Source organism: Xiphias gladius, chromosome 4 (genome assembly GCF_016859285.1).
Source record: "Xiphias gladius isolate SHS-SW01 ecotype Sanya breed wild chromosome 4, ASM1685928v1, whole genome shotgun sequence".
Taxonomy (NCBI): Eukaryota; Metazoa; Chordata; class Actinopteri; order Istiophoriformes; family Xiphiidae; genus Xiphias; species Xiphias gladius.
In genome coordinates, this window is record NC_053403.1 from 8,216,407 (window position 1) to 8,229,575 (window position 13,169).

General features: G+C 42.5%; 1 protein-coding gene across 1 annotated transcript; it reads right to left on the minus strand.

Annotated features, from left to right (window-relative positions):
* Positions 1 to 4,878: 4,878 nt before the first annotated feature.
* Positions 4,879 to 11,463, minus strand: LOC120789167 (cytosolic 5'-nucleotidase 1A-like). The gene is made up of 6 exons (XM_040125718.1): positions 11,196 to 11,463; positions 10,854 to 11,021; positions 8,668 to 8,797; positions 8,364 to 8,486; positions 7,032 to 7,216; positions 4,879 to 6,239 (listed from the first exon to the last, which is right to left on the minus strand). Exons 1-6 carry the CDS (start codon positions 11,307 to 11,309, stop codon positions 5,874 to 5,876), a joined length of 1,086 nt encoding a protein of 361 aa, XP_039981652.1. The 5' UTR covers positions 11,310 to 11,463; the 3' UTR covers positions 4,879 to 5,873.
* Between the last annotated feature and the right edge of the window lie 1,706 nt (positions 11,464 to 13,169).

Genomic DNA, 13,169 nt, shown 5'->3' on the forward strand with positions numbered 1-13,169 from the left:
CCTTACTTAAAGCATCCTGATATCAGCGAGATCACTGCCTCCCTCTCCTGCTCATCTCTCAAAGCAACAGGCAAAGCGGCGATTGATTTCAGACTGTTAGAAGCATTTTCAGAGAATCACTTATTGGATGTTCGGGTATGGAGCTTACTAACTGTGTCTTGTATGTCTGCTGAGCCTGTCAATAATGGCAAACAGGTGCTCTTGTGAAAAGCCGAGATGAGGAAGCAGCGTGTCGATGAGGCATCAGTAATCCATCTCATGCAGAGACACTTGTCAATGCCTCGGGACCTGTGGGGTCGCTTTCAGAGAACCACGCTGCGCAATCAAATGAGAATGGGCTAAATTGAATAAGGGGCCAGCTCATTCTGGGGGTGTAGAGATAGGTTTCCTGGGATCCCTGCAGAACACACAGTTAGGTCTGCAATAACATCAGTCAGGCAGCAATTACAGAAGCACATAATGCATACCACACCAGGGCGATGAGCATCTGTTTCAAACAGGAACCGTGTCAGTACAGACAAAAACAGTCTATAGTTCAATCTGTACAAAGAATCCACCAGCAGCTTTGTTCCGGATCAAAAACTATAGGAATGTAAACACACTCCTCTTAAATTACACTGAAAATTTACAGTATCTCAATATATAGCTTTAATTATTGTGGGTCTGGAGTGGATATACCCTGATTCCTATAAGGATGTGCTACTGGGGAGGGGGGACCAGCTGACCTCAATACATGTCATTATCATACCACAGTTTTCTGTCAACAGAGCCTGTCATACCGCTGCGTGTGCTCCACCGGCTCAGTCGCACAGCAAATGGTGACTGTGGCACCGCGCAGCAGATTCGCTGAGACGTTACCACCAGCGTTGACAGACTTCGCGGTCGAACGGACGAAGAAACGAGCGCCACCTGCAGAAACTCCGACTTCGTCAACAGAGGCCCATCACAGACAGACACAGCGGGAGTAGCTTCCCTGTGGTGTCTGGGGAGTGTAGTCCAAAAACTGCATATAATATAAGAAAAAAAACCACGGACGGGCATGCAACTTTAATTCGAATAGTAGTGTACAGTTTATTCAGGTTGCTTTTTTTTTAAAAACTTTTGGACTGCTTTGCTTTCAAGAGCCATTAATTATTAAGCTAAACTTTTTGTTCTGTTACTATTATTATCACCTTGAATCGTTCATAGCCATTATTCCAGGATATGTAAGATGCTAGGTGCCTCTTTCTCTACCAGGGTTATACAAGTGCAGTAACACATATTATTTATTTTTAAATGTAACCATAACCTGCAGTAGATAAGAGAGGCAAACCTCTGTTGAATTACAGCTTCAAACAGTCTGCTTTAAGCTAAATGTTAATTTGAGCAAGCTGAGGTTTGGCAGGTACGATTACCTGGATTAACCATTTTAGCTGAGCATGTTAGCATGCTAACATTCACTCAGTACCACTACACACGAGGTACAGCTGAAGCTAATGGGATTGACATTCATTTGATGGTATTTGGCCATAAACCAGAACATTGGACAAATTAAAACTTGGACCTGATGACGGCCCTGGGTGAAAACTTAAGGGATCACCAAAGGAAACACTGATGTCTGTACAAAATTTAATGGCAGTCCGGCCAAAAATGATCTGGTGTGGCTAAAAACAACCCGATTCTGGTCTCTGCTCTATGTAAACAAGAGACAAAGCTTTTGTATGTCCATGTCAAAGCTTATTAAATATTACAGCTTATTAAATAAATATCAATTATCTAATTATGTTTAATAAACGTTCCCAGGATACCCAGTGTGTAGGCATGAAGGCACCCACCAAGGTAATGCCGGTCCAAATAAATTACTTTCAGAAAACATCTACCTACAAGTTTCTGGCTACCAACCAAGAAAACATATTTAGAGCAAATTGCTTGTCAAGAAGATAAATGCAGCAGCAGAGTATGAGAGTACGGTTTCCACAGTTGTTTTTCAGTAACTTCAGTAAAAGTAACACACACACACACACACGCGCACGCACACACACACACAGACAGGATGCCAATTATAGTAACGGCGTGATGAGGTTTCTCATACTGAGCCCCACGCTACCTTTGCCTCTAATCCTTTGTTATTAATTATATCTTCAACAAGCCTACACAGTTCTTGTGGTGTCAGCACCGAGTATCCATGGCAACAGCCGGCTGGTCCCGGCTCTCAGGGATGCTCGCACACACAGACTCTGGCTGCCTGAGAAAAAAAATGTGCCTCGCTACAGAGACGCTCCACTGACAAGGTGAATAACTCAACCTGTAGAAGAATATTAGAAAATGAAAATAAATCCATCCCTTAAGCGTTCACTTTTAATCCTCACAATCTTCTCCTCCTCATAGTTTCTAGGCATGGAACAATATTTATAGCCATTGCCATAGTGACCAATTGGTAAAGATGCCTGTTGCTAAATTCAAACGCTGCACAAACTGAAGTAGGATCAGGAACGCAACACAACCGCTAATAATCTGTCCCTAATAAATGAACAGCGTGTGCTGCGGTGGAGCGTAACCAAGAAAACTTACTCATGTGCAGTACTTCAGTACTAATATAGAGTACATTACTTGAGGTTATCCAATTTATGCCACTTTTATACTTCTACTGCGCTGCACTAAATATTGTACGTTTGACTCTGGGGCTGCAACTAACAGTTATTTTCATTACTGATTAAACTGCCCATTTTTTCCCCTCGATAAAAAATCGATAAAATGTTCTGTCCACAAAATGTCAGAAAACAGTGAAAATTGCCCATAATGATCCCCCAGACCCAGTGGTGACGCCATTAAATGTCTTGTTTTCCCTCACTAACAGTCCAACACCCAAATATATTCAGCTTACTATCAGGTGTGAGAAAACATGACACAGTGTCAGACCTAACAGTATATATATATAATTGTTAAATTTGAATTTGACAACATCTGACAGTAATTTTATTTCTTTATTTTATTTTTTCTCATTTCTTGTGACTGGGTTAGGAGTGCTAACTTAAAGGTCATGCACTAAATCGTATTCAATAGATACGATTAGCTCTACCTCCGCCAGGTATAACAGCAATTATTCACATTAATGCGGCAATAATCATCATCATATCATCATCATATAATACAGCTATATTACTCACAGGGGGTGGTTTTTCCGCTGAGCAAACACTTGCCTACCTGTCAACACTGTTGTACTTTTACTTAAGGATTTTGAATGCAGGACTTTTATTTGTAATGGAATATTTTTTACAGTACGGTATGCTTACTTTTACTAAAATAAAGCATCTGAATACTTCCCCTGCCACATTCGGTGTTTATAAAACATGAAAAGACTTGAACATTTCTGAACTTTTCCTTTAAAAATTAGTCTATTTCCTGCTATATATGCCTCCTATTACGTGTTATTTTAGTCCAGAAGGATTAACCTCAGATATCTTTAATATATCTGGAACCGCAGGATATCTCATTAACTTCCAATTAGGCCTAATGTTAGTTTGCTGAGAAGAGAGCGATTTGCATTTTGTTGTTCTAGCTGTGCTTTGCGGTGGTATTTTGGTACCTGGAAAAATGGGCCAAGTGGGAGCTCGGTTGTAACAAACAGAGGGAACAAAGCACAAAGCAGTGTACACTGTGGAAGATAAAAAAAAAAAAGCTTTTTGTTTTATTGGCTCTCTTATTATCTAGAAAACTTTTTTTAATACTTCACTATTATGTCTAAATTATGTTTTCTAGTGATGTTTACCCACTCTTTATTATTCTGTATACTATACATACCATATACTTTAGAAAAACATACGCCAAAGGAGGGGATTCTTTGTTTTTTTACTCCTTTCTCTTAATATCCCAATCTAGTTGAGCAAGGACGCCTCCCTGTGGCTTCTTCCAGCCTGTACACGTAAAATGAGAGCTGCTCTCCTATCAGCTGAGGCTGGACACGTAGGGGTTTAAATTACAGGACAGATGTGCTCAGAGATTCACTGCTGAATTTTTGGCTTCCACCGGTTTCATTTCAAAAGTGACTCCTCGCCAAACAAGAGCCCGTGGGACAATTCAGGAGCGGTTACAGCATGAAGGTGGACGATTACAGCTGAACAGCACCACCTCCTGCTGAGAGGCACAGAGACCAGTGGTGGGGGGAAAAAGTACTCTGACTCTTTTCTTTAGTGAAAGTACCAACACAACAGTGGAAAAATACTTGATTATAAATTAAAGTCCTGCAATCAAAATCCTACTGAATTAAAACTACATGAGTATTGTTAGCAAAATGTATCAATGTATCAAACGAAAAAGTACTCAAATACAAAAACAATCCCCCCTGCGACTTAAATGTAATTATATATGACATTAATTGTTACCACCGATGCATCCATGTAGGTTTTTTGTAATCTGTGCATCTTCTCTTTGAAATATCGCATCGTTTTACGTCCTTGGATCTCGAACCCAACAGTTTAAATGAAAGAATCTGAGAAGTTCAGAGAGGAACTGCTCACGCAACGACTGGCCCAACTAGATACAGCGTTTTGTACAGGGGTCGCGAGCCACAGAGTTTGGGAACCACTTGTTTAATGGTTAACAGTGCATTGTACTTTATTAGCTCATTGTATGTGTTTTTTAAATTGATAATCTAGTAGTAGTCAAATAAATGTAGTGGAGGAAAAATACAGTATTTCCCTCTGATATGTAGAGGAGAAGTGTAGTGGTATGAAATGGAGACACTCAAACACAAGTAACTCAAAGCTGTATTTAAGTACAGTTCTCGACTACATATACTAATTTACTCACCACCACTGACAAAGACAAGCAAATAGGGTTCCTCCACATTCCTTTATTTATCTACTACACCCGTTTTGTTCAAAACAACTGGGGAAAAAAAAATAAAAAAAATCGGAACATAGAAGTGAAATGGTGCAAAAATCATGTTACTTTGTTACCACACGAGTACAACTATTACAAAATATAGAAATATTAAAAGCCTTGATATTGAACACACAAGTGAGTGTATCTGTGTAACTCCTAGATGACATGTAGTTATTCTTACGTTTTTCAAGTTATTTTTGCGGTATGAAATACGCAAAATGCCATCCGCAAACATACATTACGTCGTCACTCCTATATAAAACAACTCACAGAACATGGCTGCGAAAGTCTAAGGAAAAATAAAAAGTGTACATTTTATATAATGTGTGCGCGTCAACAGCAAAGACAGTAAGAAAGACAGCCAGCATCAGCTTTCCCTATAGGCCATAGAGGTTCTACCCTGATAAATGTCCCTTTTAAACATAAAGCCCAAAGGTTAACGAGTCCCATGAAATGTGCGAGATTAGGCCCAGACGCCAAAAATGTTGGAAATTTACCCTCTACCTGGCCGGCCTATAAAAGAGCCAATGCAGAATAAAAAAAAAAAAAAACAACTACTACAGCAGATATAGTATATTCTTCCATCCTGGTCATATAATACAGTATATGAATCTAAAAAAAAAAAAAACAATAAAAAACATGTTTGTTATAAAAGTGTAAAGAAAATGACAGAAAATCCAATGTAAATGAGAGAAATTGTTAATCCTCTATCAGTAAACCCTTCAAAACGGTAAACAGGTAGGCAGACATGAATACAAGGCACCAACAGGTGTAACTCTTGCCTAGAAAAGACATTCCCCCACGCATCAGTAATATCACATCATAAAGGAGATGGTAGAAAACACTTTATAAAACCCCCCAAAGTAGGAAACTTGTGGACTGCATTACCTATTCATTACCTCAGTCCTCGAAAAAAATGCTGTTATCTTTGTAATATATAATTTCTGGAGCAAATTTGTTCTTATGCGAGTGAAATGTAGTGCATTTGTTATATTTTAACTGTTTTTAGTTTATTCCTTTTCTGCGGGCTGCTCGATGAGTTTCCCCCTGTGGTACTTCTGTCCGATCCCATAGGGGACATGTGCAGATATGGTTCCCAGTTCCTGGGCCCCCTCAACGTGGAACATCTGGTCGTCGAAGAAGATGTGCGGCCTAATTTTCTGCAGCAGGGGCCCTTTCGGAGCCCCCGCCAGGAAGAGGGCCTCGTCGATCTCCAGGCCCCAGCTGCGGAGGGTCTTCAGGACGCGGGCCCCCGAGCTGGCTGCACTGCGGGCCGTCACCAGGTAGGTGCGGATGGGGCAGGTCATACGCTTGTTCTTGGCGTAGAATTTTCTCTGGAGCTTCCCCAGAGCCTCCAGGAAACACTTTAAGGGACCCTGAGAGAGTTAAAGAGTCAAGTTAATTTAAAAGGTGTTCAACACAGGCGAAGAGGAACAGGAACACAGATAAATGGAGGGAAGAGAAACTAAATGCACAAAGTGTCATACAGAAAAAAATATAACCATGAACATAGTCTGTTGAGCATCTGTATATTTTAGTTTAGGGTAATTGGTTGATTACACATGAATCACTGAAAGACAGAACCCATCACCAGCTGAAAATCCCTTGCAGTCTGTTTCCTAATATAAAAGTGTACCTATTTATTACTATTTCTATTGTTTTTAGTATCTCTGAGTATCTCTTAGTATCTCTGATCTGGGATCAATGAGTGTATTTTTCAGTGTGACCACCACATTCCTGGCAGAGATTTGAGAATTTCATTCTTGTCAGGCCTGATAAGCTTCTGAAATGGCAATTCCAAAGCCATCCTGACTCGATAAAACTATCTACTGAAACCCAGAACGGGGAATCAGTTTAGGAGGGTGAAGGGCAGAGCGAAACACATCCACAGCATTAAGTTTCACTAAGAATGCAACTCTCAACAATCCAAAAAAGTTTTTTTATACTAGCTCTGACAATGTTTATACGTGGCTGCGATTAGAGAGAAAGATCAGCATTGAATAACACAACTGCCTTATAAACACTGCGATCAATACCAGGCTGACGTATCATATTACCCGTTGCATTTTTCATTTTTATGAAGATATACAGTATAATATCCATACAATGTCTCTCTCCACGAGGTGCCAGCGATGTTTAAGTGCATAAAAAAACAAAAGGTAGGTTACCTGAGCGAGAGGTTTGTTCTCAAACGCCTTCTCGTGCTCGAAGAAAGAATCCAGGCCGTGTTTCTTCACGATGATCTCTGACTCGTCTGAGAAGAGGACGGCGTCGCCATCAAACGCCACCCTCAGCTGAGTGTCGCTCAACTGAGTCTCAGTTTCCGGCATAAACATTGTGGCCGCCGCAATACCTGGTGGAGGGGAGATGAGCGTCACAGCCAAAGGCGTCTTCAATTTTACGTTGCCTACGCAATTTTTGGACTGTCACCTCACTAGTTAGGATTATGCGACCGCAACGACAGGAGGGACGAAGAGATTCAAATGCGGAGGGGAGAGTTCTTATCTGCTCGGTTCAGCCAGCGCAGCCTCACAGCAGCCACCTCGCTAAAGAAGAACTGTAGACATGCGGATCATCTGACTCAAATGGGAGCATGAATGACAAACGTGACGACCTACACTCGCACACTCTAACTACAGCATCTACGTGGCTGCTCACTGGCACGGGCCCCCGTGGAACGACATTTCACAGATTTGTCGGGGGCAAAAATCAGGGTGCCACGCATCTCTCGGGATGATAGGCCGTCAACAAAAATGTGTAAGTAGGCGGGCGATTTATTGGCCCGGTCTGAAGATTTAGCTGGCTTTTTATTTTGCCGTTCAAGCCTGTCCATGCGCAGGTCAGACGCAGTCTCATTTGAAAACCCCGGCATGCTTCAAGGCAGTGTCAGCATGCAGCACGTGCATGTGGGCAGCTGTGGCCTTGGACTTAGACGTCTCTCGTTCTGAGATGTTAAAAGTGAATTTTATCGAGCACATGAGTAGGGCTGCAGCTAATGATAATTTTCATTTTTAATAGATCTGTATATTCTGTTTTAAGAACAAATATACCCACTTTACAATGAAATGTAGAACAGAAAAAGCTGCGAGTTCTCATGTTTCCCATATATTTACCATTTTTGCTCAATGAGTGACTTATTTCTCAAAATTGTTGTCAGCTGGCTTTCCACTGATCCATTAATCAATTTCATCCATAATTTGAGTGTTGATGCTTCATATCCGTTTGTTTCGTGTGTACTGACCCGACGGGGAGCCATGAATCACACGTCTTCAGTCGGTCCCCTCCTGCTGCACAGTGTGGGGTCGGGCTCTCTCTAAACAGCGTGAACGAGCCACGCACAAAGTCGACACGCGTGTGTGTAAATATCAGCGAGGTAGCAAAAAACATCTCAAGGCTGCGGAGAGAGGCTGATGTTGCTTTTCTATTCGTGACGCAAAAACTGAAAAGGAGGTCATCTTTGGCAGAAATATTTATTACGATCGAACAGCAGCGTCACCTACCTTCCTTTATGGCCTCTGCTACTTTCTCTGAGTCCTTGGAGAGGTAAAGGTTTGTCATGTAGGCCTTCAGGTAACCTACAGGACTTTTCCCTCCCGTCATACAGAATCTCTCTATGGTCAGATCTGAAAGAATAAAAGCAAGTTGGAGATGTGTGGAGGAAGAATTCCCATTCTAATTATCCTACGGCAGCTCTTCTTCGTTTCTACTGTGTAATTACTGGACCGAGTGCTGTTCATGATTAATCTTGCTGCTGCTGCGGCGGTGCTAGACAATCGACGGTGTTTGGTTGAGGACGCGGCATACCGTAGTGATTGATGCTGTTTATGAGGCGCACTCCGACTTGGGCGTGGTTGTTGGTCATTAGGACGATGTCAAACAGCTCCTCGCTGTCGGGGTAGAGCTCCCTCAGTCTAGAGTTCACGTTCATCAGTGCCTGTGTGGGAGGAAGGAAAGGTTTACACCCAAAAAAAAAAAAAAAAAAAAACAGGACATTGTGTCAGTGTTCAACGTGAGGTTACAAACACACACAGTGCAACATTTTTACCAAGGATTTCTTTCAGTTACATCATAGAGATTTTAAGAAGGAACCAAAGGAACATGCTCTATAAACCACACAGGCCTTTATCAGGGTGTTCGGTACACATCTGTATGGACATGCATTACACTGCTGACTTATCACGCAATGTTAGTTTATCACAGATTTACTGTGCTACCGCCGTTTGTCTACAGAGAGCACAAACATTCCCGCTCAGAATGTATCCTGGCCTTTATTTCTTCAAAAACGAATTTGAGGGATCTTTATTTAAAATTTATGTTTATGTTGTAATATCTGTGAAATCTCACACTATTCGATGTCAATATCTGACTCAAACACCGGTCAGGCTGTAAAGCTGACACCACAAACTTACTGAAGTACATGAAATTGTCTTATGATATTAGTCACATGCATGAAAACATTCATGGTTCCCTTGAACTGCACTTTGTATTTGCTCAATAATGCGAAAATCATTACATAGTAAAGACATTGACAAATTAAAAGGAAAAACCAACATAAAGCGTCTTAGTAAGGTGTTGGGCCACCACAAGCCGCCAGAACAGCTTCAATGCACCTCGGCATTGATTCTCCAAGTCTCTGGAGCTCTACTGGAGGGATGGACACCAGTCTTCCAAAAGACATTCATGCCAGAACATTACAACAACTCACTGTTAAATAAGTGTATTCTGGCTTAAACAGGCTTTCACAATCCGTATTTCACCATGTTGTGACACTAAAACACCAAACCTGACAAATTTAAATTCTCTTCTTAAATTTTGAAAAAAAAAAGGAATTGAGTTCCTGGCCTATACGTAGTAAAATAACTGAAAGAGGAAAAGCCTCAAAAAATACTTGCAGAGCGCTATTTTCAGGGTCCCAAAGACAAAAGTATGTCATTCACAGTAATTAAATCAACGTCTCTGCACCTCAGTTTCCACAAAATACTGTTCGTAGTGGCCTTAGAAGATCAAATTATGGCCATGCAGAAACCAAAAAAAACAAAACAAACCAGAGCCTACGATGAAAATAATTAACACGCTCCAGTGAGTCAGTGGTCAGTTTACACCCTTTCATCCAGGCGGGTTTACATTTGGAGCAGGCCAAACCAGGCCTTAAACCCACGGTGTGCCAGCTGTGGTAGCGCAGAGCTCTTGCCACTGAGTACAAGACCGCGTTACAGTAACGGGGTGCCATCACTCTTCCGGTGACGCTCCTGTATTGCAGGGTTAAACTGTCCATGACTAAGTCGGTCGACACATTCAAGAGTGGTGTGATAAAGGCCAGGCCTGCCCCACTGTCGACTCTGAACACCGGTCAACCCTTGTGGGAAGTTGTACGGTAGTTTCAAACCTGCTTTGTCCTTCAAAAAGACAAATAGATAAATCAAAATCAAAATCCGGGTGGGATTTCAAGACAAGCATCCCAAGAAGGAGTGGAGCAGTTTTGAAGGCAAAGGGAGGTTTTAACATCAAGTTTTTGATGGGACTTTCCCTTCTTTTTGTCTGTCGGCACTGTATAGCATGGGTGACGTCTAGAGTAAATCGGTCATTGAGGAGCCTCCATAATGACAGAGGTGGACGACATGACTTTGAGATATCTCACATTTAAGAATAGAGGGTCATTCTGCCTGATAGGCAATTAAGAAAACATGAAAATTAGGAGAGAACGTGTGTCATGGATCAGTAGACAGCCATATTTAGTTAAAGGAAGCAACAATTTCCTGATTGTGCTAGAGACAAAAAACATTCCTCTACCTGACTTACTGGGGTGTGGAAGTAGGTTCAACGTGGCTTTATGCTGCAACACAGAGACTAGACTCCTGATGCAGTCCAATCTCAGACATCACTGTCTGTGGTCTTTAAACCCCCCCCCACCCCCCCCGGCATGGACTAATAATAAATGCACTTCAGGGACCCCGCCCCGCAAAACGCCCTGCACGAGGACTCGCTTGTACCTTGACGAAGGGGAAAGCAGCTCCTGGCTTCAGAGGCTCGCCTTCGTGCTCCACCTGATGAGCCACATACTTCTCCATTCCTTCTTCCTGGTAGATCTTCCGCTCTGCCACCATGTTGAAGAGGGTGCGAGAGGAGACGGCGATGGTGACGGCATACCGGGGTTTGGGCTGGAGGTGGGGGTGGGGGGGGGGTGAGTGGAAAGGCAGAAGGTGAAACATCAGAGCCTGCAACGCCACACCTGCTCAGCACACCGCCAAGCCCCACGGGCTTCTCGCACGAAGCTACGGGAGGCTAGCACACGAGCCTACCCCGGCGGCTACCCTCAGCGAAAAAATACTCACGGGTCTCGGTTTGTTTGTTTTGAGGTTTTCAAAGAAAGCCTTGGCCGCAGCCCAGTCTTTCTCCTCCGAGCTGTCCCCGGTGGCGGCCGAGTCGTTGGACTGGACTTCGCTCATTTTCCTATCGGGCTTCTGCGAGACCCGGAACCGTGGCGAACCCCGAGCAAGGTGAGGCGGCCGCAGACGAAAACTTTGCGGAAATGTAGTGAGAGGGGGGGGCGTGTCTTCCAGCAGTGACGCCAGCACATCGGGGTATTACTTAAATCTGACGGTTGGGCGCGAGCTACCGCACGTGGCCAGAAGTATGTGGACACCCCTGCCTGCCTACCCCTTGCCTTCACTTTTGGTCCAGTGGTCTTTTAGTTGTTTGGCCTGGCGCCTTAGTTCCTATGAAAAAAAAACTTTTGATGCCATAACATGCTGTGAAATTTGCTGCCAACTTTGTGGCAACAGTCTGGGGAAGGCTATTTACTGTTCTCTATTTGACAGCGCGCCCTGCATAAAGAAATGCTTTCCCCAGTTTTGGTGTAGCAGATCTCAACTGGCCTGCACGGAGCCCCTGACCTCAACCCCGTCCTCGACCTCTGGGACGAGCTGGAACTGCGAGCCAGGCCTCATCGACATGCAAGCATTACTGAACGGGCCTACTGTGGGCGCAGGACCGTGGGGGGGGGGGCTCAAAGGTCAGGGGGGCCCCTGGGCCAGAGCCACCGTTTGACGTTGCTGTTAACATTTCTCGTTGGAAAGCCAATAGAAGCACCTGCAAAGAGACATAAAAGGGACCGCAAAGAGATGTGAAAATGACCACAAAAAGACGCCAGCCAGCCACAAAGAGAAGCAAAAATAACCACAAAGAGACACAAACTGGCCACAAAAAAAAGGTGCAAATCATCCAAAAAAAGGACACAAAAGGACTATAAAGAGATGCACAACAGCTGCAAAGAGACATAAATTGCCTACAGAGACAAAAAAAACTACAAACAGAGACAAAACGAGTACAAAGGGATGAAAAACGACTGCAAAGACACAAAATTACTTCAAAGAGAGAGAAAAAAAACAGTAAAGAAACACAAAGCAATAACAAAGGACTAATGCTACATATGTTTGTATTTATATTTCTATATAAACATGATATAAATATCATAGCTTGACCTATTTTAGTCAACTGAAAGTAGATGATTATCATGTCAGAATAACACAAAAACATTTTCTTTTACGCTTATGTCACATTATACATTACGAATATCCCGTGATCATGAAAAAAACATTTTTTATTGTGTGTTGATCTCCACTCTCTTATTCCCAGATCACAAAATAATTATTCCATCATTGTGAGAAATCAAAATATATTGGAATAAACACTTGGTTTCACTTAAATAACCACAGCCTTATTTGCTGTGGCCACACTGAATAAATATGACACACGACAAATATGGATGTGTCTTTAATTTACGGCCGTCTTCTTGTGTGTTCTTAGTTACTACCAGGCATGCATTGTAAAAACACTTGTATATTTGTATTGTAAATTACATGTTTTCTTTGTTGACATTTTCTAAGAAAATTAAATTAAATCTCTATTCAGATACAAAATAGTAAACAGCAAGTAGAGAACGAACTGTACAACAAACTGAAATAAATGTACTAATAGACCCTTATTCTACACAAGTGTGTTTAATGTGCATTAATGAGGTATATGTGCAAGACATACAGGGCTGGATGACTGAACGGGCCTATTTGGCACAAGCCCAGGGGCCAGAAAGGGGGGGGCCCTGGTGTAGACCTGCAAAATGTCACAGAAACCGGGGCATACCAACTGTAAAGAGACACAAATGGACCAGGAAGACGCAAAGAATGTGCACACACAGAGATGCAACATGACCACAAAGAGACACAAAAAGCTCACAAGACCACCGAGAGTCAAAGCGACTACAAACGTTGGTTTTGTGTCTTTTTAATCGGGGTGTCTTGCTCCTATAT

What these genes read in the sequence shown, in the direction of transcription:
- LOC120789167 (XM_040125718.1), bottom strand. Translation starts at nt 11,309, where the DNA reads ATGAGCGAAGTCCAGTCCAACGACTCGGCCGCCACCGGGGACAGCTCG. An exon ending in AAACAAACAAACCGAGACCC is followed by an intron (nt 11,022 to 11,195) that starts GTGAGTATTTTT and finishes CCCCACCTCCAG; the next exon opens with CCCAAACCCCGGTATGCCGT. An exon ending in AAACAGCATCAATCACTACG is followed by an intron (nt 8,487 to 8,667) that starts GTATGCCGCGTC and finishes TTATTCTTTCAG; the next exon opens with ATCTGACCATAGAGAGATTC.